At 40.2% G+C, this 26,138-nt stretch overlaps 1 protein-coding gene and 1 long non-coding RNA gene across 12 annotated transcripts in view; one reads left to right on the forward strand and one right to left on the reverse strand.

Annotated features, from left to right (window-relative positions):
• Window positions 1-318: 318 nt before the first annotated feature.
• The window catches only part of LOC129721276 (uncharacterized), an 89,709-nt gene continuing 63,889 nt past the window's right edge, over window positions 319-26,138 (reverse strand). For all 11 annotated transcript variants that reach the window (XM_055673663.1, XM_055673662.1, XM_055673667.1 and 8 more), the window contains exon 6: window positions 319-3,149. In XM_055673663.1, coding sequence (XP_055529638.1) covers window positions 2,939-3,149 — 211 coding nt within the window. In that variant the 3' untranslated portion in view covers window positions 319-2,938. The remainder of the gene's footprint in view (window positions 3,150-26,138) is intronic.
• LOC129721277 (uncharacterized) lies at window positions 6,689-12,620 on the forward strand. The gene is made up of 3 exons (XR_008727379.1): window positions 6,689-7,129; window positions 11,874-12,251; window positions 12,314-12,620. It is a non-coding gene; the product is annotated as an uncharacterized LOC129721277 (long non-coding RNA).

A 26,138-nucleotide genomic window follows, 5' to 3' on the forward strand; every position in this document is an offset into this window, starting at 1 on the left:
TCATATTTTCAACCATACAAAAATTTTTTTTACACGGTCCCATTTAAATTTAGAATGCATTTTCCGCGTAAGAAAAACCTTAATGTATGTGAAATCGCTGCGACTTGCGGCAGCTCTGTTTAGTGTTGGTCGATTCACTTCCCAGTAAATCAAACTTGCAACAGTGATCGGATAGACAATGAAGGCTAAATTAGGGCAATACAAAACAATCGCATAGATTAGAAATTCGGAATTGTGTATTGTTTCGCGTCAAATCAAAACCGTACACATCATACCTTGTAGGACTGTGACATCACTTAGGGCAGAGCATATACTGGATCAGTTGTTACGTTATAATTCTAATTTGACCATCTCCAAACATGCCATGTATAGGTACCGTTTTGTTTCGTAATTCAAATATATATATAATTATTATACATCTCTATCTGTAATGCAACATTACGAATGTTGATTAGTCTTTAGTGTTGTTTCTTTCTTTTTGCTGTATTAAATTTAGAACCCGCTTAGCTACATTCTATGCAAACCTTTAGAGATTTTTGCTTCCTATTTTGTTTGTTTGTGACTATTGATCAATTGTGTGGATTTCGCTGCGATTGTGCACTAGATCTGACATTAGCTTGTACTGTTCCGTTGTTTCGCGCATAGCTACTGCTCTCACTTCCGTCCGTCGTTTGAGTAAAATCGTGTATAAGCGTACAGTTTGGCGTGCTTCGTCCGTGATCGATCGATCGGCCCCAAGCGTTCCGGTGCAGGTTGATTGATTCTCATTCGCTCTCGAAAAGCTATTTTTCCCAATCTTAAATGCCTATCTAATTTCTAAATTTACGTTCCATCCATGAGTGCTGAATTTTGGATTCCATTTCCTGATAGATTTCTGTACGTTTTTTTGGTGGATATAATTTTTTTTTGTCGAATTCAATCTACAGTTGCGTTTGAGCTCGATTACATTCTTGCTGAATGGCGAACATTTTAACTCAAATTTAACGTAGTTGAGCAAATACGTTCGTGTTATTAGAAGTGAATAGTGATCGGATCAATTTTCAATAGTTTAGGGTAAATTAGAGCTGGAGAATTACTGGCTAAAGTTCACTGTTACATTTCGTGTATATTGAACACCGCAAAGTTTCCTATGTAGTAATGCTCTACTTAGTGATTCATTCAATGCTTAGCAAAACAGTAACTTGTCACGTAATTTTTGTTTGATTTTACGATTCCCGTTTTGAAAAGTTTTTTTTTATCTCTGGTTTAGGATACACTTTAAACCGGGAACAAGGGCTGTGTATACGGTTTGGTTATATGGAAGCAGATGTGTAAAATTTCAATATTTTTCTCTAAAAGGTGCTGCTAAATAGAGTACAGGTTCATATATATAATTGTTCGTCTACCTAATTGGTTATAGACAGATTGTTTTCTACTACAGAGTTTTGTGCATTGTGGTCTGCATTCAGGGTGCATTTGATGTTTGTTTTTTGCTATGTTACAACAAATCATCTAGTTTTCTAACATCTTGGTGGGATGAGAGGAAGGTGCTGAAGTTCGTACTTGGATTTAAGTAACCTGAATGACCTGGAGGTTGCGCGCTCGAAAAAAATGTATCAGCTAAATATCTGTATTTGTTGAAACTAAATCCTAACGACAGGTTAAAATCAACGTTGTACAATTTTTGTGTCTTAAATAGTGTTCAAAGTCAGAACAAAAAGACCGGGCGAATATCGGTTTCGAGAATTGAAAGAGACCTTAAATCAAATTGCTTGATTTGCTCGAACATGCTTTGTTTCGAAAATTCATAACTCTTGAACCGTACATCATAAAATCAAAGTTAGTAAATGAGTTTATATGAAATATTTTTCGCTGTTCAACTAAAAAAAGTGAAAGATTGTATTTCGATCCAAAAAACTTCACTAATTCTTTAATTTCGTTTTTACTAGACTTCGGATCTCCCGAGTTTTCTCGCTTTGACTTGATATGTTGTGCACAAAAAATCACATCAAATTTAAATGGGTACCAAGGCACACATTTGAAGAGATAAAACGGCGATCATCGCGCGACCTTCAGGCTTACTATTCTACACCGATTAGTGGGATTTCCCGGTGGTGCAATCTACTTTCATCGGTCAGGGTTGGGTAGGTAAAAAACAATTCGGATATTTGAATTGCAACATGTAAGTAATCTAGGAACGTTGTTATTTGATGTGTAGCATCGAAAGTTTACTACTATTCTAGGTAAGAAGATATAGAGACTCGTTTTTCCAAGAGGTGAAACTTAACCAAGATATAATAATTAAGTACATATGTCTTCCTATCAGTAAATAGTTGAGTCCAAACATTGTTAGTTGTTAACTTGTTCACACGATCATGTACGCGATTAGACTGAATCTAGCACTCTTTAGACTATACAAAATTGGCATTATTGTTTTTTTTTCTTGTTTTCTTTCCAATTTAACATATTTTTGTTTTGCTTTTTGTAATTTTCAATTTAACATATTTCAGCAACCATTAATTTATTGAAGTCCAAAACACACTTTGATATAACACTACATTCTTTACCTATGTATACTGTTTGTATAGCGGTAGTTAACATTGAACGATGAGCGAGATCACAAAATGGTAGTAATCTGCGCCGAACCGGTGAAATAGTTTCCGTCGCCACTGGCGATGCAAGTGATCCGCTCCGGAACGATATCCTCAAGATCGCGACTGCTGTGGTGGGACTTTTCACCGCCACGCCGATCGCTGCCACTTCGGTAGCTGGAAGAATAACTGGCCGCACGTCCAATCGAGTTGCGGTCCTTCGAGGTGCAGGATCCTCCTCCGCTGGTAGCACCACCCCCGGACCCTCCACCACCAAAATGGTGCTGAGAGACATGATGGTGATGGTGGTGATAGGACGACGATGACGATGTTGGATAATTGGGATGCTGTCCACCTCCCCCGGATTGCTATGTGTGAGTCGAGTGCGAATGGGCCACTGATATAGAGGTAGTCATGGCAAATGGTCCATCCTCTTTCCGCCGCTTGTCCAGTGAGTCGTACAATGGAAACTCACAGCACAGAATAAACTTTAGCGCCCGCGGGACCTCGGAATAGATGGCCGGTGGGATGGGGATCAGCGGCGAGGTGCACGCCTTATACTTGCGGTATTCCAGGTCGCTGTGCATTCGAGAAAATAAATCGGTAAGTAGATATATAAATTTAATTTACTATAATTATCTAGCATAGAGTTATTACTAGGAAGTCACCAAGAATTGGTCAAGAATAAAATATTTCATTCTAGAATAAAGATTTATGCCTGAATGTATTGATGAAAATACAACTCACGGTGACAATTTAAAAAACTAGAAAAGTTTTCAGGTTTTCCTACAAATAACACAAACTTGAAAATTTGTAGAAGTAGAATATTTCTAACAAAAAAACTTTGTGACAATTGCCAAAAGTTTGTATAACCGTGGCTCTAACCGCCGCTCTAACCGCCGCATTTTTTACACTTTTTTAGCATTCCTGACTGTTCACCGAAAAATTTATTAATTCTTACACGAGCTGTTGACAGAATCTACACAATTTTACACTACCCTTTTATTCACTTCACTTTTTATTACTATCACTATAAAAAGTGATAGAATTGAAAAATGAAGTGAAATAAAAGGGTAGTGTAAAAGTATTCATCGAAAATATTCTCCATAAAAATTTCAATCTTTTCTACCAGGTCACCAACATGTCGTTTGGGCGTACTGAGGCGACGATCCGAAATTGCTCCATCGCGTTTCAAAAACGAAACACGACTGACAGACAAACTACTCCATGCGTTTTAAAGGGCATAGTCAGAGTAAGAATACGAAAGAAACTGGAAAGACCAACTCTCGAATATATTGAACACGGTTTTAAAATTGAAATGAAACTGTATTACAGCGAAGATTATTCCATTCAATTTGCTTACAACGTATTTAGGCAAATTATACTTCTTTTTTTTGATAATTCACCGAGAAAAATTTACTCTTCTTCTATACTACACTGGGGTCTTTTTTACGCGGGTTATTTTTATGCGTTTTATTAAACGCGGTGTTTTTACAAAAACTCGGAATATTTTTACGCGATTTAGAAGATCATTTGTACACGGTATCAAATAAGTTTAGTATGAAAAAAAATCTAATCTAATCCTTTCAACGCGGTACAATCAACCGCCTAAAAAATACCCCAGTGTATCCTCCTCGAACAATTTCTCCAATTCAGCTTTTTCAAAGGTTTTTACCCTTATTCACGTGGATAGTCATCGACAACGAAATCCCCACCATTAAGACGCAACGGAATCGCGGCTTTTCCCATACAATTTTTTTTAAACTTTTTGACTTCACGTTTTGGAGCGTAAAAATCTCAGTTTCCACTAAAGAACAAGCCCACAAAATGCTACTCTAGCCATGCGTCGGCGGTGCAAACAAGTGATCAAAGTTTCACGCATATAGTCTCTATAATTCAAAACAAAATTAGCTTGTGAAAATCGAGGTGACTATGACCACGTTCCGTTTCACCTTAAAGTTCAAGGCACCGTCAGTAACTAGAGAACTAGAGCTGACGATGGTTGCCCTCAATGTATAGGTTAGGCACGTGTTTTAGCTTTTAGTTACTTTTCTGGTATTGCAGGTCCATGAAATGTTGAAAATGAAATTTCCATTCATCTAGACGTTCCAGCATAAATTACAACATTTCCGCAAAACTGGTTCGAAACAAAAAAAAAAGTGGGAAAAAATTAACAAAAACATGTTTAAAGCTATCGCTCAGTTTATTAGTGAGGGTTACCCTACACACTAATAAAGCAGCTAACTGCAGAGGGCAGCTAGCTACTCTTCGGGTTGCGTATTTTAATTTGCCCGGCAGACCCTTACAGGGCGGCGTGTACCTCTATCGGATTTCGGACTTTTCATAGAACACTAAAGAAAAAAACAAAAAAAATAAACAAAACAAAACTTATCGCGTTTATTGCGGATTTTCCCTTAGCTGTCGTTGGTGGTGATTTCCGGAATGGTCGTCTAGGGCGGCTTTCCAGCTGCTTCTGCAGCTCCCGGACTCCCAGCTGCTGCGACAATCCTCGGCGGGTGGCGTTCTTCTGCTCCTTGGCACTTAGCCGGGGGTAGCCAATAGCGCAGCTTACCCTATCCGGCGAGCAAAACACCTGTAGCACTCACAGGACACAAATCAAACGAACAAAACGTGATCGAGGCTAAACTAACTATCCCGCGATGGCTGCCGACCACAATAAACCCGCCTAGACTGGATTCAGCACCACTTTTTCGCAGCTAGAGGAAAATACCGGCCTATCTATCCCTAACAATTATTCCACAAACATGACATAAAAATTATCGAACCTATCTAACGCGACAATATCGTTCACAAACGGAAAAACGAACGAATTTACACGAAAATAAACAAATTCGTGTGAACGATATTCAGCGCAAGTGGTGACAGTTGTCATGTTGGGTACACGCTGCTGCGGGGGTGTTCAAATGAGGGTAATTTTTACTCATACACTCTCCCGCGGTAATACCCAAAATTAGGTAAATTTCCACTCGATGCTGAAATTGCAACCGCGCAGGTTACAATCTCGCCCACACCGAGTGAAAAAAAATTGACATCAATTTTTTTCTTTACTAACCTAACACCTAACACCGATAACAATAATAAACGGGGAATGAATAAGTAAATGAATAAATGAATAAATAAATAAATAAATAAACAAATAAATAAATAAACATGTACAAAATCTGCTATCCCTCATTCCTTCCGTAATTTACAAGCAAACAATTCCCAAAACTAATCGACCGGAGTTCCAAATCGTTGAAATTGTTTGGTCTTGGTGTGAAGTGCTAATTCTGAAAGCATTCGCAAAGCGAGAAGCAGTCAGCTATCATCTGACCCATTCAAGGCCTGAATTTTAAATCCAATTCTAATCCATTCTTCAAGACAACTCATCTTCCCGAAATACTGCAAGTCCCAGTACTAATTTTGTACGGTTCTGACTTGCAGGGGAACGGTTGTCGTTTTTTTTTTCATCGACTGTCCAACTTTCGTGTTTTTACGGTGCACTCGATACCTGAGCTAGAGTTAATTTCCGAACCACTCATTCTATTCTCTCTTTCATACATACCCTTTCACTCCAATCGCCAATTGCAATTCGACTCACCTTTTGAATTAACTCTAGAACATTGTATCTCACCCAACCACTTCAACTTTTATTCGTTCACTCATCCATATACAATCACACATTCACGCACTCCTTCTGGCACCCATCCCACGTCATCGTCAACATTCTGGACCATGTCTTTCTGTCCCTGTTCATCTCAAAAGCATCTCCCGTACTGAGACGCTTGAGAGGGACCAAAGAATGTCTCTCGCATAATGCGGTAAATAATAAAAATATTCCCTAAGGAATTCAATTTTATCACCCTGGTGGTTGAAATCTGAAACCCCAGTACTATGCAAGACTCCGAATACACAACATTCGGTTCCGATGACGCACATTCATACATATCCACATTCGGCCGCACCGTACATACATTACATTGCCTTACCACAAACGATCAGTTTCTAATCCGAATCCATCTTATCGTTTCTGGCAGCACGGCATCGTTTGGAGACGTCAACCGGCGGTGACGTCATTCCTATGCGGAATGATCAATGAATATTTTATGTAAACAAACCGGACTGGAAACTCGCCGTTCACATTCCGGTTTTCGCGATTTTTTAGGTTTTCGCGACGGTTTCTCGCGGCGAAAATACGTTGCGCGTGCGTGTTTATCCCCATAGAAAAGGGGAAAAGTGTTGTGTGCGAAGAAGAAACGCCCAAACAAGGCAAAAATTGGTAAAAAGTCCCCGCTGAAGAGGGGTGAAACTTAAGTCAATGGCACCGAACAAGGCGAAGTGATATGTTTTCGGTTGTTTGCCTTCTGTTTCCAAGTGCCAGTGCGTGGGTGTTTTTCCAAAAGGCGCGGAATTCTATTCCGGCAATAATTAAACTTTACACCGTCACGACTGATTTTGGAACAGAAAGCAAAACTTCAGCGGAACGATTTATTACTCCGCCACTAGTGCGAAGCACGCAAAACGTTAACGAAGGTAATGAAGAACCTTCTAATAGCAGTGTAAGTCTCCCTTTTTACTATTCACTAGAAGAAGGTAGAGCAACGCATAAATGGACCGACAGTGCAAATGTAATCCGGCGGTCGCCTTTGAAATGTTCCCAAATGAACAATCCGTTCAAAGGCAGGCCGCCGGTACAAAATTGTACCAGTTTATACTGGTTTGAGAAGATTTGCTGGCCAAACACCAACATTTTTCCTGGTAGGATCAACCAGCTCGTAAGACGAAGACCCCTTTTTTGGCGAGAACTTTCGCCGGTAAGTATTGTGGTCCAATTTTAGCGTTATAAGGTTCGAGGGCGTTCGACAGCGGGCGTACGCGCGAATTGCCGTATTTATAGAACGATTCGTTCGTTCTACCGGGTTAGCCTGCGAATGATATCTCGAATTCAGCCAATGTGTAACATTTGTTTCTTTTAGGAACCGGCTGAATTCTTTGGAGATGAACGTCGAACCATTATCGCTCAACAGGATTTCCGGACTTCCATGGCGGTTGAACCATTGTTCACGAAGGATCGCACAAAGTGAGGCGCTGCAAATTTTGCGAACGTGGGTCAACATTACGTACTTGCTGAAGACGTCGAGGACGACTAGCAAGTGTTGATTGCCCCGTTTGCTTCGAGGAAGTGAGCCTATGTAGTCCCCCGAAATCATCTGCCACGGTGCACCGGTTGTGCGTGACTGACCCATTTCTGGTTGGACTGAGGTAAATGGTGCTTTTATCTCTGCAGGTCCCACATTGGCAAATATATTCGCGAACTTCTGGCCCCATTCGAGGCCAAAAATAGCGTTTTTGAACCTCGTGAATCGTTTTATCGTACCCCACATGGAGCAATTCATCGTGGGTACGTTGCACGATTTCTTCTCGACACTCGGGAGTTGGGACCAATTTCCAACTAAACCGAGAGTCGAATGGTACACTTTTCGAGGCCACGTATTTGAAAAGTTTACCATCTTCGACTTTAAAGTCAGGATAATCATCAGGATTAGCTGAAACTTTAGACTTCATGGAACAATACCGGTCTGAAGTGGACAATGCCGAAATGGCAGCTACAGCACGGGATAAGGCATTCGGAACGACATTGTCCTTACCATCCCGGTGCTCAATGGACATGTCGTAGAGTTGTAGTTCCAAACTCCACCGACTCAGGCGCGAACTGGTTTTCCATTTGGTCTTCAGTATCCAGGTAATGGCTGATGAATCAGTGACAAGTCGAAAATGATAACCTTCCAAGTAACCTCGAAAGAGTTCAACCGCCATAATCACCGCCAGACCTTCCTTTTCGGTAGCGTGGTAATTCCGTTGGGGAGTGGTTAGCTTATGTGAAAAATAAGCTACCACTTTTTCCCCCTCTGGATGTTCTTGCACCAAAACAGCCGCGACAGCAGTGTCGCTGGCATCTGTCTGCAAAATGAATTCCTTTGAAAAATCTGGCGGGACAAGCACTGGAGGAGTGACTAAAAGTTCCTTTATCTTCAGGAACGCGAGTTCTGTTTCGGAGTTCCAGCCGATATTCTTAGCCTTTGTTTTCAAGAGGTCGGTCAAAGGTGCGGTTACCTCACTAAACCGATCAATGAAACGCCGGTAGTAACCGCACATTCCAAGGAATCGGTGCAGTTTAGTAACCGTCACCGGCCGCTCGTAATCGAGTATCGGCTGAATATTGTCAGGATTGACCTTTAGACCTTCCTGATTCAACAAATAGCCAAGAAATTTTAACTCTGGAACCCCAAAACGGGATTTAGCCAGGTTTATCGTCAGATTGGCTTTGGCTAGACATTTGGCCACCTCTTTGAGTAATTGTAGGTGATGCTCGAACGTATCGCTTACCACGATGATATCATCGAGGTAAACGAAGACGTACGGTTCCAGTTTTCCTCGTCCTAACACCTGGTCCATCAGACGTTCCAAAGTGGCAGGGCTGTTAACGAGACCGAAGGGTAGACGAGTAAATTGGAACATACCCCTGCCGGGCACACTGAAAGCAGTAAACTTACGACTGCCCTTAGCCAAAGGAACCTGGAGAAAAGCCTCCTTTAAGTCTATTGTAGACAGGTACTTGGCTTTAGGCAGGCTTCCTAAAATGCGCCCGGGATGGGGCAGAGGGTATGCATCACGTACTGTACGCTCATTAAGAGGCCGGGCATCTAGACAAAGTCGAGTCGTCTGGTTTGGTCACAGCGACAATATTCAAAGACCAATCGGAATCTAACTCTTCAATAATACCCATAGAACGCCAACGGTCGACTTCTTCCCAGACTTTAGACAGTTTTCTTGGGCTCATTTTATAAGAATATCGGCAAACAGGCGCAGCACTTTGGAATTCTTCCTTAATTACGATCCTGTGCTCTGTTAGCGAAGTCGTGTTCAATTTTCCGGGCACTACAGCCTGAAAACAGGTCGTAACCTGTTCGATACAGGCCATCTGTTCCGGAGCTAGTATAGACTCACTCGGAGCATCAATCTCTACTTCTTCGTCCTGTTCCGAACTTGAGTTCAACAGAGCACAAGTTTGCAACTCGGGTGTTATTCCAAAGGCGCGCCAAAAGTCCATACCGAGTATTGAATAAACTGTTAATTGCTCCACTACAAGGGTGCAAATAACCTTTGTCTTGTTTTGGAAAGTGTACGGAAGATATATTTGTCCAAGGATCGGTAAGGTCTGTCCATTTGCTGAACGAAGTTCAACTGGCCTTTCCAAACCTTTCAAAGGACTTTTGGAAAACTTTCGGTATAACTTTTCGGTGATAATGGTGGCATTACTACCACTGTCGAGCAAAGCCTTGAAGGAATGGCCATATACTGCGACAAAAACGAAAGGACGATTATCGGACGGATCATCGAGGATGATGGTTTCAACAAACAACGGATCACGATAATCCTCATCATGAGCTGGTCGAAAACTGCTGTAAATTTGGGGGTCTAATTTTAGGCTTTCTATGGGGCGCACATCCTTACACAACTGCGACTTTAGTTGGTACGAATCCCGTTTTTTAAGCAGTAGGGACAGCGAGAGACATCGAAACCCTTGAATCCACACAAAATACAGAAGACTCGTCTAGGATTTCTACACGCCTCATGCTCGTGTCCAGTACCACCGCAGTTGTAACAGACTCCGAGACTAGGAGGTCGATGCTGCTCCACCAGATAGTCGAGACAAATCACCGGTTTTTGTTTGGATTCCGGTTTCGAATTTCTCTCGACAAGATTCTTCTCCGTCTGAACACCTGGCTTTTTCTTCGTGTTTTCAGACGGCGTTTTGGAAGCAAAATTATCCTTTTGGGAATTTTTGCTCCAAAATGTTTTGCTTTCAGCGTGGCTGTTATTCGAACCACCTCCCTTTCTGTTTTGTTGGTCCTTTTTCGAGGTGTTAATTGGTGGATTTACCGAATAAGCAGCGACTTCCTTTTGAGAACCGAACACTTTTCGGTAAATCGGTGTTTTGTACGCATCAATCGATTTACCTAAAGTCATCAATTCTGCAAGCGTACTCACTGGCTTTGAAATTAAAACTTGCTTATAGTCCGGCCTGAGGTTCCGCTTGAGCACGTCGAGTTTTTCGCTCGGTGTCATGGGAACCGTCATAGCACGGAATATTTTTTCCATTTCCTGGAAATAATCCAGGAAACACTCGTTTCGCATCTGCAGGCGCTGGGAAACCTTTAATTTGAGAGCGGCGTCAAGTTCCGGATGAACGAAATTTGCCTTGAGCTCACAAACCAAATGGTTCCAGTTGTAAAGCCTGTTCTGCGATCTCATAGCCCGATACCAAGTAAGAGCATTGTCAGTGAGTAGGTGCATTGCAGAATTGAACAGCTCCTCCTCTGAAATTTGCTCGCACTGAGCATAATTTTCAACGGAGTCCAGAAATTCATTCAGTCCTAGCCCATCATCTGTCCCAGCGTATTTCTCGATTTTCCAATCGGAAACCCGCTGTGGTCGACGATTGTAATGGTAGCCCGAGCAGGATGGTATTTCATTACCCGTATGATTGGGCAAAGGAAAACGCCCACCTGTCGGGCTTGACCTTCCATTATGGTGTTTTGGGGCCTGAGACTGAATGACTGGTAAAGCTGGTTTCGTGTTCTCAATCGGAAGTGACGGACATCGATCTTTCAGCAAGTCCAGAAGTAACTTTTCCACCACGGTTTGGTTCAATGTGGGCGCCAGTGGTGGATCATGTACTTCCGGTTCTACTGGCTCGTCGATTTCGTCCGTCTCACGTTATTCGTCCAGATCGGTCTGCAGATCAATCTCGGGAACGCCAGCTGGTTTAGAATGTACCAGCGCCCGAAGTTCACTGACGGATTCACGAAGTGAGACAACTTCTTGAACCGTCTTTCGCAAAACTGAAGCAATAGTGTTCAGTGAAGCAATCCCGCCCATTAGCGTCTGAGTAGCTTCCAAAAGGCTATCAGACCTCTCAGCCGCTAGAGCTTTATCTCGTTGGGATTGTTGACGTAAAAGTCGAATCTCGTCCCTTAACTCGCTCAAGACAGACCCCACATCTTCTCCTACGAGCGGACCAGATCCTACACTTTGCGGAGAAATGGGTGCCGTTTGTGTTGGTGGCACGATCGTGCCCAGCAAATCTCCCAAACCTGCTCCACCTTCTCCAGTATTTTCAATTGGGGGAAGTACTGCTGACATATCAAAATGTTCTTGATATGTAGCACCAACTTCCGCCAACAAACCCAAAATTTCCTGGTTGACCTCCCCTGCTGTGTATTTGTGGATTATCTGAAGTCTAGACCCCAGATGGAGTAACCTTGTTCGGTAGGCCTCCTTGTTTGGACATCTATAACGGAGATCTTTCTTAATGGAACTCAACTTCCCAAGGCAGATCTCCATTTCTTCCGCAGCATCCCCATGAAACACGCGCAAGTGTTCCACCGGAGACGACCGTTCTTCGGCCAACAATCCCCGTAAACGACGCTGCCGCTGAACCCCAGATGGATCCGAATCAGCCGAGACGACAACATTCCGCGAGCTCAACTCAAAATCTAGCTCGTCGAAATGCAAATGGTCAACCCGCATCAACCAATAAGCTCTGTTGAGCTCTTCAACCATCATTGCCATTTTTTCAATGCTCTTGGAAAAGAACTCAAAAACACAAAGCATTAAGTATTGACACGGTATGAAACTTTGTATTTATTTCGCCCACTAACGATTCCCTTTTTTTTTAGGAATTTGAGCTGAATTAAAAAAAGGTTTCGAATCGGATTAAAATTTTAGGGTTGGCAACCACCTTGACTGGGAAAGACTCAAGCTTTCTACAATTCGTCTGACAGTTTCACCAAAACCAACGCAAAATCACCGATTCAAAAAACAAAAATAAATAAGTGTATTTATAAGGAATATTTAATAAAATATATAAATAACAATAATAAATAAATAAACAATACGACCGCGAACAATATTGCGGAAGAAACCTCACCACTTGCGTGACAAAAATTCTAGCAAAAATCCAATTTTTGATAGAGGTACCCCACACTCGAAAAGAAAAAAATATTTTTTTTAAGAAAAATATTTTTTTCAGTGTGGTTTTTGCGCTGTGCGCCAAATATTAGTGTGTACCTCTATACACTATCAGACTCTTGCTAGAACACAAAAAAAAACAAAGAAAACAAATAAATAAAATAAAAACTTATCGATTTTCCGTTTTCCTCCAGCTGTTGGTGGCGGGAATCTCCAGTTGTGGTCGTCTGGTGTTGCTTCCAAGCTGCTCCTGCAGCAGTTGTCGGCGGGCGGTGTTTTTTCCTCCTTGACGATTAGCCGGGGTAGCGAACACTGCCAATCCGGCGAGCAAGTAAACACCGAAACTCGCGCACTCGATCGTGACACAACGGAACAACCTTCGTTGTAAAGCGGAACAACCTTCGCTTTCACTACACACAAACTGTAAACAACCAACAGTTAAAACGCGCACTTGAACCGGACAAAAAAATGACGCGTGTGTACTAGATCACGATCGAGGCTAAACTAACTATCCCGCGATGGCTGCCGACCACAATAAACCCGCCGAGACTGGATTCAGCACCACTTTTTCGCAGCTAGAGGAAAATACCGGCCTATCTATCGCTAACAATTATTCCACAAACATGACATAAAAATTATCGAACCTATCTAACGCGACAATATCGTTCACAAACGGAAAAACGAACGAATTTACACGAAAATAAACAAATTTATGTGAACGATATTCAGCGCAAGTGGTGACAGTTGTCATGTTGGGTACACGCTGCTGCGGGGGTGTTCAAGTGAGAGTAATTTTCACTCATACACTCTCCCGCGGTAATACCCAAAATTAGGTAAATTTCCACTCGATGCTGAAATTGCAACCGCGCAGGTTACAAGTTGTCATCGATACAAAGTTGCAAAGTCGAAACAAAGATTTTAATTCCAAATATTAAATTCCAATATTAAATTCCAAATAACATGTTAGCTCTAGTTTGAAATAAGCTTTTCTGTGACATGTTAGTAAGATTTATTAGGGACTCGAACAAAATAATAAAAAAAAAAAATCGCGAAAGCAATCCCATATGTTCGTAGCCGTAATAGTCAGCCAAATCATACCAACTCCTTCGTGCATTCGCTCAAGTTTACTTTAGTGACTTCATGAAGTGTACATATATTTATAAACAAAGTTAGAGAAAAGTGCCAAAGTTTATGCCGATTCGCATATAAAAAATTGTCTCCATCGCTTATGATAGAATTTCCATAATATTCCACGTAAATTAAAATGATATCTATCTACCTAAATATGTAAAAATGCAGTCTTGTCTGTCTGTCTGATTTATATAGACTTGGAAACTACTGAGCCAATCGACGTAAAAATTTGTATGTACGGGTTATTTGGGCTGGAAAAGGTTCCTATGATTGTTCAGCTACAATTCAGAATATATTAGGGTGGGGAATCGTTATATGGAAAAAACCAAACTTGATAGCAGAAAGCCAGAACCAAGTTTTTTTTGTTCTATTTGGAGCCCCAAACAATCCTAAATTTATCGGAAGTCGATTGGTTTAGTATCCGCTTGGCGCATTGCATTTCAAATTTATATGGAGATTTGTATGGAAAAACCAACGTTTTTGCATTTTCCATTCTAAAGAGCTCAAAGTGGCCCAAACCATAGGTTTCATGACTTCAAATGGTAGGTTTTTTGATACCTAACAACTTGTCCGAAGACATCAAGAAGCTAGGGTGTCCCAAAAAAAATACTAGAGCTGTTCAATGTTGAGTATGTTGAAATTTGTTGCAAATCGTTCTTTCTGCCAACACTGCCAGTGTACCGGCGTTAGTCAGATTTCCATCAGAAGTAACCTCTGAAACACGTTGTAGATTTTTCCTACGCCTAGAGTATTAACCTGAATTTGTTTGTTTGATCCAGTTGAGTGTATAAACTCGTTACGATAGGTTATTTCTGATGGGAATGCTACTGGCGCCGGTACATTGGTAATGTTGGCAGAAAACAAGATTTTCTGCATTTAAATCGACATCCCCAACTTTGAACAGCTATAACCCTTCTTGGGGACATTTTAGCTCTTCAGTGCCTTCTGCAAAGTTGTTAGGCATCTAATATACTATACTTTAACATAATGTAGTGCACTATTAGATCATTGCGCCAAGCGGAGACAAAACCAATCGACTTCCGATAAGTTCAGGGTTGTTTGGGGCCCCAAAAGGAACCAAAAAACTTGGTTCTGGAAAATCGATCACTTTTTTCCACCCTAGTATATATTCAGCCAATGTAAAATTTTTTATGAAATGAACTGGAAATAGATGTACGAGTTAAATCGATACGTATACATGTATGTCAAGAAAGGCGAATCGGTGAGCGATCTACCAGCAACCTCATGAGCATGAGTTCGAAATTCGAGACTGGCAGTAAAGTAATTGGATACTAAAAAGCTTATTTTTACACACAAAAGTGTAAAAAATCGAAAAATGTTCGAAACGCTCAAACAATAAAAAACATTGTTTAATTAAGGCGAATGTATATGTTGAACTATATATATCTTAGCTGCAATAAAGCTGAAAAAGCACTTCTTCAGAAAAACAGAATGTACAATTTTAGCCATGGAATCGTCATATAGGCGCTTATTTAGACTATAAGCCAGCTACTGTTGGCTGTAAAAGAGTTTTTCTACAAGCTGTACAACGAATGAATAATCGCTTCTACAGAATCGATCAGTATGTATTAAATTTGTTCAAATGGCTGAGTTATTTCTTATTAAGCCCTTGTTCGGCTATGTAGGAAGCCGAATGTAACAAGTAGCAGATTTAGTTCTCCAATTAAAATTGGATTGATTAAAAGCTGATTAAACACTTAGAAATACATTATTCGACCTATGTTCAGCCGTCAGCTGAATAAGATTAGTAATAGAAGCGCTTATTCAGCAAAAAAAAAAGTTTCTTGAGAAATTTAGCGTGTGGTGGTTAACGGGGGCAATTTAGCACGTTGAGGTTTTTGAGGGCAAGAAATGTTTCTATAATGATATGACACCCCTCACTAGCCATGAAGAGGTAGAGGGGTCCATACCAATTTCTGAATAACTCGAGGACTAATCATGCTTATAGAACCAAATTTGGCTCGAAACCCCTTTCCCCCTTCTCTGGAAGGGAGAGTTCCTATACCAATAAAACACATTTTTTTGCATAACTCGAGCACTAAACAAGCAAATGGAACCAAATTTGTCATGTGAAGGTTGTTGGGGGCAAGAAATGTTTTCATGGCAGTTCAACATCCCTCCCTCTTCTAGAAGAACTATACCGGGTGAGCTAATTGCACATAAATGTCAAACAAAATCGTGGTTTACGTCTAAAGCAACTAAAATTGAAATAAGAAAATAATGTACGTGGCGTGTAATATTCAAATGTTTTTACTGTATACTATTTCGAATATTGTAAAATTTAGTGGAAAAGTGAAAAGGTCGATTTCAGCCTTGTCACTTCTCATCAGAAAACCACTACATTTGTAGGATATTCCCTACCAGGACTTGCGATTAGGATAGAAATGAACATGCAAAGTCCTTTACGTGCACTTAGTGTACGGAACCACTCCACTAGATGTAGATGATGATGGAAATGATGGAAGTGATTAACTTTATTGAGCTACAACTTGACTTAAATATGGGTAACTCAGAGCGAGAGGCTCTCAGGCTACTGTTTATCTAGCTATCTTATTCAGGCCTATAGTATTTCTTGGCCTGTCTCATTTTCGAAATTATTTTTAGTACAGTCGACTGTGAGTGGCGCTGTGCCACCGGATTCTGTTTTGTTTAGTGAACCTGTGTGTTAGAGATTCGACAAGTCACTCAGGCAAAATCACACCAAAACGATTAACGGCAATGCAAAATTATACCGCCCGCCCGTTTTGATGTTGACAGTTGCCTTAACGGTGAGTGTCTCGGCGTCTCTCTGGTGTATAGGCTGACTAGTTTTGTTTATAGTTTAATTAAAAGGAATACATATTGTGGCATGATCGGCTAAGATGTTTGCATTTCGTAAGCCACCGGTTGGTCGACGGTTCATCACTAGGACGTTAAGTTATTGTTCTGAACGATTCATAATAAGGATGTTTTGTTTTATTCGGTTTATTCGCGTTGAAAGAGATTTCGAAGGCTGTTCGCACCTACGTGAACTCTCGTATGTAATTGTCAAAATGTGCGTGAAGACAAAAGCAAAAATATTTCCTTCTTTCTTTTTCGCACGCAGAAACCAAACAAATATCAGCAACACCGTCAACGCGAATTCGGTTTGGTTCATAATAAATATGCCTTGATATTGTTCTGTTCGGCTAACGATACATAATAAGAATGCTCTGGAATGCTCTGCTATCGCAAGGTGTTTCTGGCGTGTCATGTAAACTCTGAAGCAAGCTAATGATCCAGTTTATATTAAAGTTATTTATCGTTCAAACTGCTTAATCTACTGACTCACGTAAACTCGGCAGCAGGCTATTACATACAGTTCTAGTTTACATTTTTCTAGGGTTTACCGAATTCAGCGGAAGGCTAAAAATTCTATTGTTTATTTCCTGAAGAAACATCGGGTAATCTACGCGGGGTGTTACGTCACACACTGAAAAAAACTATCACGCTCATATCAAATGCTCCTTACACATGAATGCCAATAACCGAACCCAATAACTTTATCATGTCGATTCATATCGATTATTATTGGAATCCACGGTACTTTGACGTGTTTCGGCATTTGAAGTAATTTAGCATTGAAATCTGAGTGTTAGGAGATTGGTTTCGGTATGCGCGAGTGTATTCCACGTAGGTATGGTATGTTTCATCTATTAGCACATGTAAGTGGAACCCATTTCACAGTAACGTGTCGATTTCTACAGTGTAGAGTGTGGAGGAGAATATCTCTTACTATGAAAACAACTGCTCTCACACTGGTGGGCGATGTAATGCACTTGCTTAAGAGAGCGGTGAACCGTGTGTATCTGAATAGCTTGTTAAAAACACCGCGGTGAAATTTGGATATCTCTCCAGATAAATAATGAACTGCTTCATGTATGTCTTAATTATATATCAAATGAAGGAAGCATCTAGGTGGGAAAGCAGGATGCGTTGTTTGCTTTGCATCTCGAAACAGTTAGTTTTGATGTGAGCTGCTTTAGATCTAATTTCATGCAGCGTTTTTGTAAGGTTTTTTTTTACTAGTTAGTGTATGAAGTTTATTGCCTGTCAGATATATTACTTAAGTGGACCTATAAGAAGCTGTACCAAGTAAAGAAGAGCTAGAAATTGTATGATTTGTTTTATTATTTAATGTTTTCTGCTAAACTACAGCTCCGGGCGATATGTTAATTGCTTTAGTGTTCACTTCTGAGCGCTGATTCTGAAGCTACTGCATGGGGCATATTATACTGCATCTGGGGCGTTTTGCCCCGGTAGATTGGAAAGCTAGCCATTTAATAATTTTTTTTTCTAAGAAATTATGCAAAGTTTCATTCAAAAAAAAATGGTCGATTGAATTTTTGCGTATTTTCAGGTCATTTGGCGTAATTTTCAGAAAAGTTCGAAGGAACCTCCTTCAACAGACGATTTTTTGACCTACTTTGAGAATTGAATTGAATTGAAGCTGATGTGTTAAATGAAAACACGCTGTTACAGGCAACAGGAAATTGGTGAAACACGCACAGCATTGGGAGCGGATCTTTGCTTCCTAACGCGCACTCGGAACTTGATGCTTGTTTTCGAACGGCAAATAGCACAACACAGCGAATATCATTTTTTGGATCTGGTATCCTGATTTTCGATTGAAACTCTTGATGCTCATTTAAAAACCACGACAGGCACAATGTCGAAAATTATAAATAAAATTCATTCGGGTGTTGTAGAACAGATTTATGAGAAGCCTGAGAATGAACCCCAAGAGAGAACAATACCCAAGTCAATAAACAAATGGTCTGATTCTGTTAAGATTTGCACTAGCTAAAACACTCTAATTACATTAGCGGAACTGCTCCATTATAGTCTGTTCCAGAAATTATGAGCACACCTCATGTTAACGGTCATTTTGAATCGATTGATATGTTTCGAATTCTACTGGCTGCGTCCTTTTGTTTACACATTTCTGTACGTCATAACATCAAAAAACGGTATAGTGTCTGATTACTTTTCAGAATGCGTGGTCTAACCCCGGAGAAGAGAAAAAGTATTGTGCACAAGTGGTGCACTGTGAGTGGAACGTCATTGCGAAAATTGGCCAAGGAAGAGGATGTTAGCGTCTGAGCGGTACGGACAGCTATTAAAAAATATGGAGAACAGTGTAGTTTTGAAGGTGCACCGAGGAGTGGTCGACAATCAGGCCCTGTAAGTCCTGCTATCGACAAAAAAATTAGGGATGCCTACAAGCAGAAACCATCGGCTTCCGTTCGGGATGTGGCGAGAAAAATTGGGACCTCGACGTCTAATGTGATACGTGCTAAAGGGCGACTTGGGCTCAAGACGTACCGGAAGCAGAAAAAACCTGAAAGAAATCCAAATCAAGCGGAACGAAACGGTGAAAGCCATTTTCACCGAAAAATTTGACAAGAAGGTGATGGTGTGGCAGGCAATTTGCGAGTGCGGCAAAATATCTAGCCCGTACGTCACATCGGAAACAATGAACGCCCAGCAGTACATCAAGGAATGCTTCCCGATGATCAAGCAGCATGATGGACCCGTCATATTTTGGCCTGATTTGGCATCATGTTATTACGCCAAAGAAACACTAGGTTGGTACAAAAGCCAAAACGTCTGTTTCGTGCCAAAAGACATGAATCCGCCAAATTGCCCGGATGCACGGCCTATAGAAACTTTTTGGGCTTTGACCGAAGCAAAGCTTCGAAAATATATAAAACCAGCATCGAAAAGTTTAAAAAAGATTGGTCAAAAGTGGTGAAAATGGTGGGAATTGCAACTGTGCAGAAGCTTATGAGACATGTTCGGGGAAAAGTGAGAAGTCTCGCTTATGATTAAAAATTTTCATCAAATAAAAGTGCAATGTTGTGTAAGACACAAACAATGATGCAGTGTGCCAAATAAAACAGTTAAAATTCAATACAACAATACTTTTTTATCATTTCGAAAGTGTGCCTATAATTTCTGGAAGTCTATATTCATCTCATTAAGCCGATATTCACGAAGAATGCACGGATTAAACACCAAATTTTCACGAACTCATTGAGCAAATAAACTTAATATGCTTACGTATTCTTGTGGAATCGTTCAGCATTGCATATTTAGTAAAATTAGGTAGTTTTATCCTGAATTTTTGTAAAACAAGCCATTTTTCACAACGCTTCCACATCCATCTCAAACCCAGCGATCGTCTAACTACTCAGAGATGTGCAAAAAATCTTCGTGCGTCTCGCAGATTCTTGTGCACTTCTCCAATATTTGGAAGCAGTAAGAGACGAAGGAGAGAGAGATTTTCTACCTGAGAGTCAGAGATTTGGTGTTACTCGTTTTTTTTGCGTGCAAAACACACGCCGTTGGGAGACTGCACATTAATTTCTAAAGAGACGAGTAAAAGCAGTTCGGATTGCACTGTACATTCGTTTCCAAAGAGACGAGTAAGTGCAGTTCGCATGTCACAGCACGACAGCACTCTTTATCCGTCTCTTTCCGGAGACGTCTCTGTGCAATTCGGTTTATTCGCGTTGAAAGAGATTTCGAAGGTTGTTCGCACCTACGTGAACTCTCGTATGTAATTGTCAAAATGTGCGTGATAACAAAAGCAAAAATATTTCCTTCTTTCTTTTTCGCACGCAGAAACCAAACAAATATCAGCAACACCGTCAACGCCAATTATGTGCAATGAAAGTGATCAAAACTTGCTACGAATGTTGCATTAAAATCTGTGTACCTACGAGCCAGCAGGAAGACGCAAACGGACAAAATTTTCATACAGTGAAGGCATAATCAGGGTTGCCACTCACATTTTTAAATACATTCAACTACTGCACAAGAAGTGTACTGCCGGTACCCGCATAACTGTCCCATACTGATTTTGGTCACTTTTGAGTTATCGTCGGGAATCGACTTAATTGTTATCATATTTCCTGAACAAAAATCAAAATTGATACTTTAGTATGGAAAAACATGGAAAAAATACCAAGTTGTTTTTGTCCCATATTGAAAGTACCCGCATTACAGTCCCACTGCATAGTGGTACTAACTGTAAACATATAATTTTGCTCCAGATTAGTGTATATCGGATTATTTCAGGCATATGGAAGTATGTCATTTAATTAATCAGACTAATGTTGTTTTTCTGTAGTACAATCTACGTTGCCAATGATACTGCCGGTTGCTGGTTGAATTTATATGTGATGGGGAGTACTTTTGAAATGTACCCGCATATTTTGTCCCATTTTGTCTTTTTTTCAAGTTATATAACGTAAAACCAATTCCATCAATGGTTTTTTGTTCTCAACGATAAACTTGTGGTGCCATGAAACTGTTATGGTCATTGGTTCTGAATGTGATTGCTGGAAATCCGAAAAGTCACGGATAATAATAAATCGCCGTTTTCTCAATATGTTGTTTTTCATTATGGGACAGTTATCCGGGTACCGGCAGTGTAAAGCTAGCTAAATTTTGTTGGTTTCGTTGGAAAGTCCAGAAATTTCGTAATCAATAATATCTTTAAAACGTCGAATTAAAGAGAATAGGAAGCACCTAGAAAATGTACAATTTCCTCTCTTAAATATGTGATGAACATAGGTTTTGTTGTTAACTAAATTAAATTTTAAAGTCTACTCTACAAGATGTTCTTTGACGCCAAGCATCTAACTCTTTAAGTTTAGGTGCTATTTCACTTTAAACGCAATAAGCTGTACCTTCATTTAGTGTTTGTAAGATCAATTTTCTTCAATCTGTATGTTGTTCAACATAGAAGCATACCTTTCAAAACAATAACAATGTGCGTTGAACGGTGTTCATTTTTTACTTATTGAAAAGATGTGATCCGCATCCTCATTAAACCCAGAAAATCTTTATGCGTGAAAATGTCGGACAACAAAATCTGTATAATTACAGATTAATATGTGGCATTACTGGCTGTGATCAAACCAACCCGGTGGCATCACTGACGTTTACGTACAACATAAGTGAAGCCAGCATTAGCTGGATCACTGGATCAATTTTACATGCAATTTGACAGCTGATTCATCGAAACACGAAAAAAGCAGTGTTCATACGTGCATACAGTATCGGTGTTCAGCGGCAGTGTGTTTATGTGTTGTTTTCGGGTGATGTATTTATTGCACATAACGTCGAGTGCTTTGCTTGATGAAACAAAAAATGAACGCGTTGCATTATTATAGAATGTACACAACGTTTATTCTTGCCGATTTCGGACGGCGGTGTTTCTTGCAGGCAGCTGACATCGCGCGATGATTTAATGATTAACATCTCAACGTATGTGTAAATGAGATAAAACATCAACGCTACTTTTGCACATTTACAAAGCTAAGCTGACCTTTTTTTTTAATGATTGAATTGATTCGAGGGCATAACTCTGTACAACATATATTATGCTTCGTTCGTCATGCTTACACTGCTGTGTGAACAAACCTTCAAAAACATAGATGAGACATGAGACCAACGCCACTAACTTTCACGGCAGCTTCAGGAAACAAGGTCGATGCCACCGGGTTGGATCAAACACCCTCTCAACAAAGAGACGCACAAAGCCCAAGCAATTTTCTGAGGTAGGAACTACCGTGACTGCGGGTAATTCCGCGCAGCACATTTTCCGCGCACTCATCTTAAAAAACTATTTTTCAACAGAAAATTTCACTAAAACACAGTTAATTTGTGCTTTACCATGTGCATAGTATAGTCTGCTATAATAGTACAGTGATTAGGTTTGTTTTAGTAAAATTTACTGTAGCAAACAGTTTTTAAGGCTGAGTGCGCGGGAAAATGTGCGGTGCAGAATTACCCGCAGTCATGGTACGTATTTCTGCACTATACTGGGTTAAATTCTGTGAGGTCTCCTAAACGACACGAAAGCGATCCGAACTGCTCTTACTCGTCTCTTTGGAAATTGATGTGCAGTCTCCCAACATCTAGTGTATTCTACTCGTAAAAAAAAGAGTAGCTCCCGATCCCTGAGTAAGAGACATCTCCGGCAAGAGACGGATAAATTGTGTTGTGACATGCTACCTGCACTTACTCGTCTCTTTGGAAACGAATGGACAGTGCAATTTGAACTGCTCTTACTAGTCTCTTTAGAAATTAATGTGTAGTCTCCCAACGGCGTGTGCTTTGCACGCAAAAAATTGAGTAGCATCCGATCCCTGCTCAAAACTTGAATCACTACTCAATTATTCATCTCACGACGCCCCCATATTCATCACACTGGTAATTAGCGAAGGAAAAAAATCACCTCTAGCGATTAATGAATACATATAAAACAAGTCTAGGATGCGTTGACATCGTCGTCAGTATGCGAAAAACGAAGTATCGGTGCTGGTGCACTCTTTTTGCTCTCCTCTTTACGATATATTTCTATTCATTAGTGTACACCACAATACGTGGTTCTCAATGTGCACAACTCGCTATATGAAGTTATTCGTCTCTGTTACAGAGAGCGATCAGAACTTATTATATCCTTATTTTTTTGACTCATGAATATGATTTTTTGTCAGAAAAAGAAAGAAAATGACAGTGTATGCTCTCCTACTCTCGCTTGAACTCAACCGCTGCCGAAGTAGTTCCTTCCCCCACACCAGTGTTATGAAAATGACTGCAAGACAATGACAGCAAATATTCAACTGATCCGGCTCTCATTGTATTGCACAGCTCCTTCTGCTCCCCACACGTTCGGTGAACAGTTCGACAGCAACTGACGACAGCACACATGCAACTCCATACGGACTGTTATTTTTCATCTTTATATGTCTGTTGGTATTTCCAAGCTGTCGCGAATGACAGCCTGTAATCTTCCGACATCCTTCAACACGAATCCGAGCGGGATGTCAGGTGATTATGATCACGACAGTAAGGCCGATGAAAGAATGAAAGCTGGTCCGGACATCCGAAACGGAAGTATGCGGATCGTCAGTTCCAACTTCGCCGCGAATCAAGCGGGCTCACCAAAAGATTGAGCAATTTTACCTTTTTGTCATATGAGTTCGACCGTTTTGATTGTTCGGATTTAAACATGGTTCTTTTGAGATTTGATGAACTACTGAAGACTATTCAATAATGCTTATTGGTCATTTTTCAGATTTTTCATTTGGGTTTTTACCTAGTATCAATCAAATATATGAGAAAATTGCGTGGTGGGGCAATGAAAACGCGTGGGGGGGCTAAGCCCCCCCTAGCCCCCCGGTAGCTACGGGCCTGCTGTTCAGGCGACATGATTTTCTCCTGTTACTATCCTTTCTTCCCGTAACTACCGGCCTATGGAGAGCTGATGTAGTCTAGTCATGTGTTTGTTTTCTCCCAGAAACCTATGCACCCTATCATCATTTCTTTATGGGTTGAGAGGATTCGAGTTTAGTCGCGACCTGTACACTTCGTGAAGTGCACATATGATGAATAAACGACGATTGTATCATATTCGTTTCGTTTCCATCACTGGGTAATCATGAATGAATGACATTATCATGAATGAAAGTAGCCGTAGTAGTAGGTTACCTAGATATCCGCTGTAGTTGTTTACGTGCAAAATTGATAGCCTAGGTAACCACTGCAGTGCTTCGATTTATTGTAAATATGTCGGAATAATTCAACATTTTCAGTATGATTTGTTCGTATTAATAGAAACTGATTTGGCAACTTTTGATTTTCTTCAACGCAGTGAAAACAAATGAAAATACGTACAGTTGAAATTTAGAAATTTTAGGCATTCATCTCATATATTTCAGCTAATTCAAGCTTGTTTTAGGAAATTTGAGGTGAATATTTCAAAGATTAAAGTATTCTTAGTGTAGTGAGTGATTTTGTTTAGTGATTAAAATGAAAAGTGGTCCTCTAGTAATGAAAAAAACTTTGGTTGGCTGCTGAACGAGTCCCGTTGTAGCCGTATAGAGCAATGCGCGGATTTTGTTTTCTGAGGTAGGTGATTAAAATAAATGAGTTTTTGAGTGCAGATGCCCGACTATAATATCAAGGCATCTTGGTGAGTTTTTGAGGATTCTACTTTAGGAGAAATCTAAAGTGAACTAAGAAGAATCCATTCCATGGATGGGTTTTTGTAGTTTTCAATTGAGTTATTATGTTGTACGAGATGAATATTTGCGCTGAGATGAATTATGGAACAGTTCCCCTATTATAGTTTGAGAGAATGATGAAAAATTAATGCAAAAGGAGAATACTCCCTTCATTCCTGATATTCATTCAATATTTCGGGACCACTTTCGGCTTCAATTATAGCTTGACATCGTTTTGCATCCATTAGAGAAGCTGAGCAGCTGTTGTAGGTGCGATTTCGTGACATTCAGTTTTACCGTAATTACTGAATGGTTGCTGGTTTCTGTTCTTGTACCTGAATTTTCATTTGTTTTACTGAGTTAAGGTCTGGATACAGCGTCGGCCACTCCAAAACATGGATATTTTTTTCCGTAAATCATTGCGATAGCAACGTTGGTGTACCTATGCTTGGCATCTTCATCCTCGCGAAATGTGTATCTGCGGCCCATCTTCAGGGCTTATTCATTTGTTAAATGTTTTCAATGAGCTTAGGTTTTTTAACACCTAGCGTAAGTTGCAAATTATTGAATTTGTTATATTTCACCGCCACTATGTTTGCGGGAAACTGCAATCATTGGGTTTCCAAACTTTCACCAGTGCTTGGTCATTTCGTATGAGAGCATCAGAGCCAAATATGTAATATTATAAGTGTCTTTTGATCAAATGAACTTATTCCAATTTATCAATTGTTCATGTAATGTGCCTATAGCTGCGTGTCATCATTAGTCGATAATCAAGGCTTCGTAGGCGCTACTCTACTCTTAAGACCTTATTGATGAAAACGATTTTATACTGTTTGAGGTGTCATAAGGACGAAAATTTAATCTTTATCTGTTTCGATATTTTTGGAATTGACAGACTCCGATCTTATTCTGCCTTTTGGAATGACAACATTTATTTCATGAACAAGGAATTAAAACGAAAAACAAGCCAGCCTTAGTCAATCTTCTTGAAAGACTACCTGTTGAAACGCAAAGTAATAAATTTGTTTTTAACGTTAACGAGTGTTTAGTGAGTAAATTTGGTTTGAGATATTTCTACTTAAATTCTATAGTGAAGTGAAAGTGTAGTGAAGTTTTCCAGTTATGCCTGGAAAAAATAAAAAAGCTCGCTTTGATGCGGCTTCAAGGAACCGTGAGGCATCTCCTCCAAGTGACACTGAAATTTCGACTAACAGGTATGATATTCTTTCTTCCGTTGGGGATCAAGAAATTCAAACTTCTCATACTGAGCATAAAGCCGTTATGAAGAAGGTTAAAGTTCCACCTATTGTGGTATTTGTAGCAAATTTAAAAGCTTTTC

This window comes from Wyeomyia smithii, chromosome 2 (assembly GCF_029784165.1).
Source record: "Wyeomyia smithii strain HCP4-BCI-WySm-NY-G18 chromosome 2, ASM2978416v1, whole genome shotgun sequence".
In the NCBI taxonomy this organism is placed as follows: domain Eukaryota; kingdom Metazoa; phylum Arthropoda; class Insecta; order Diptera; family Culicidae; genus Wyeomyia; species Wyeomyia smithii.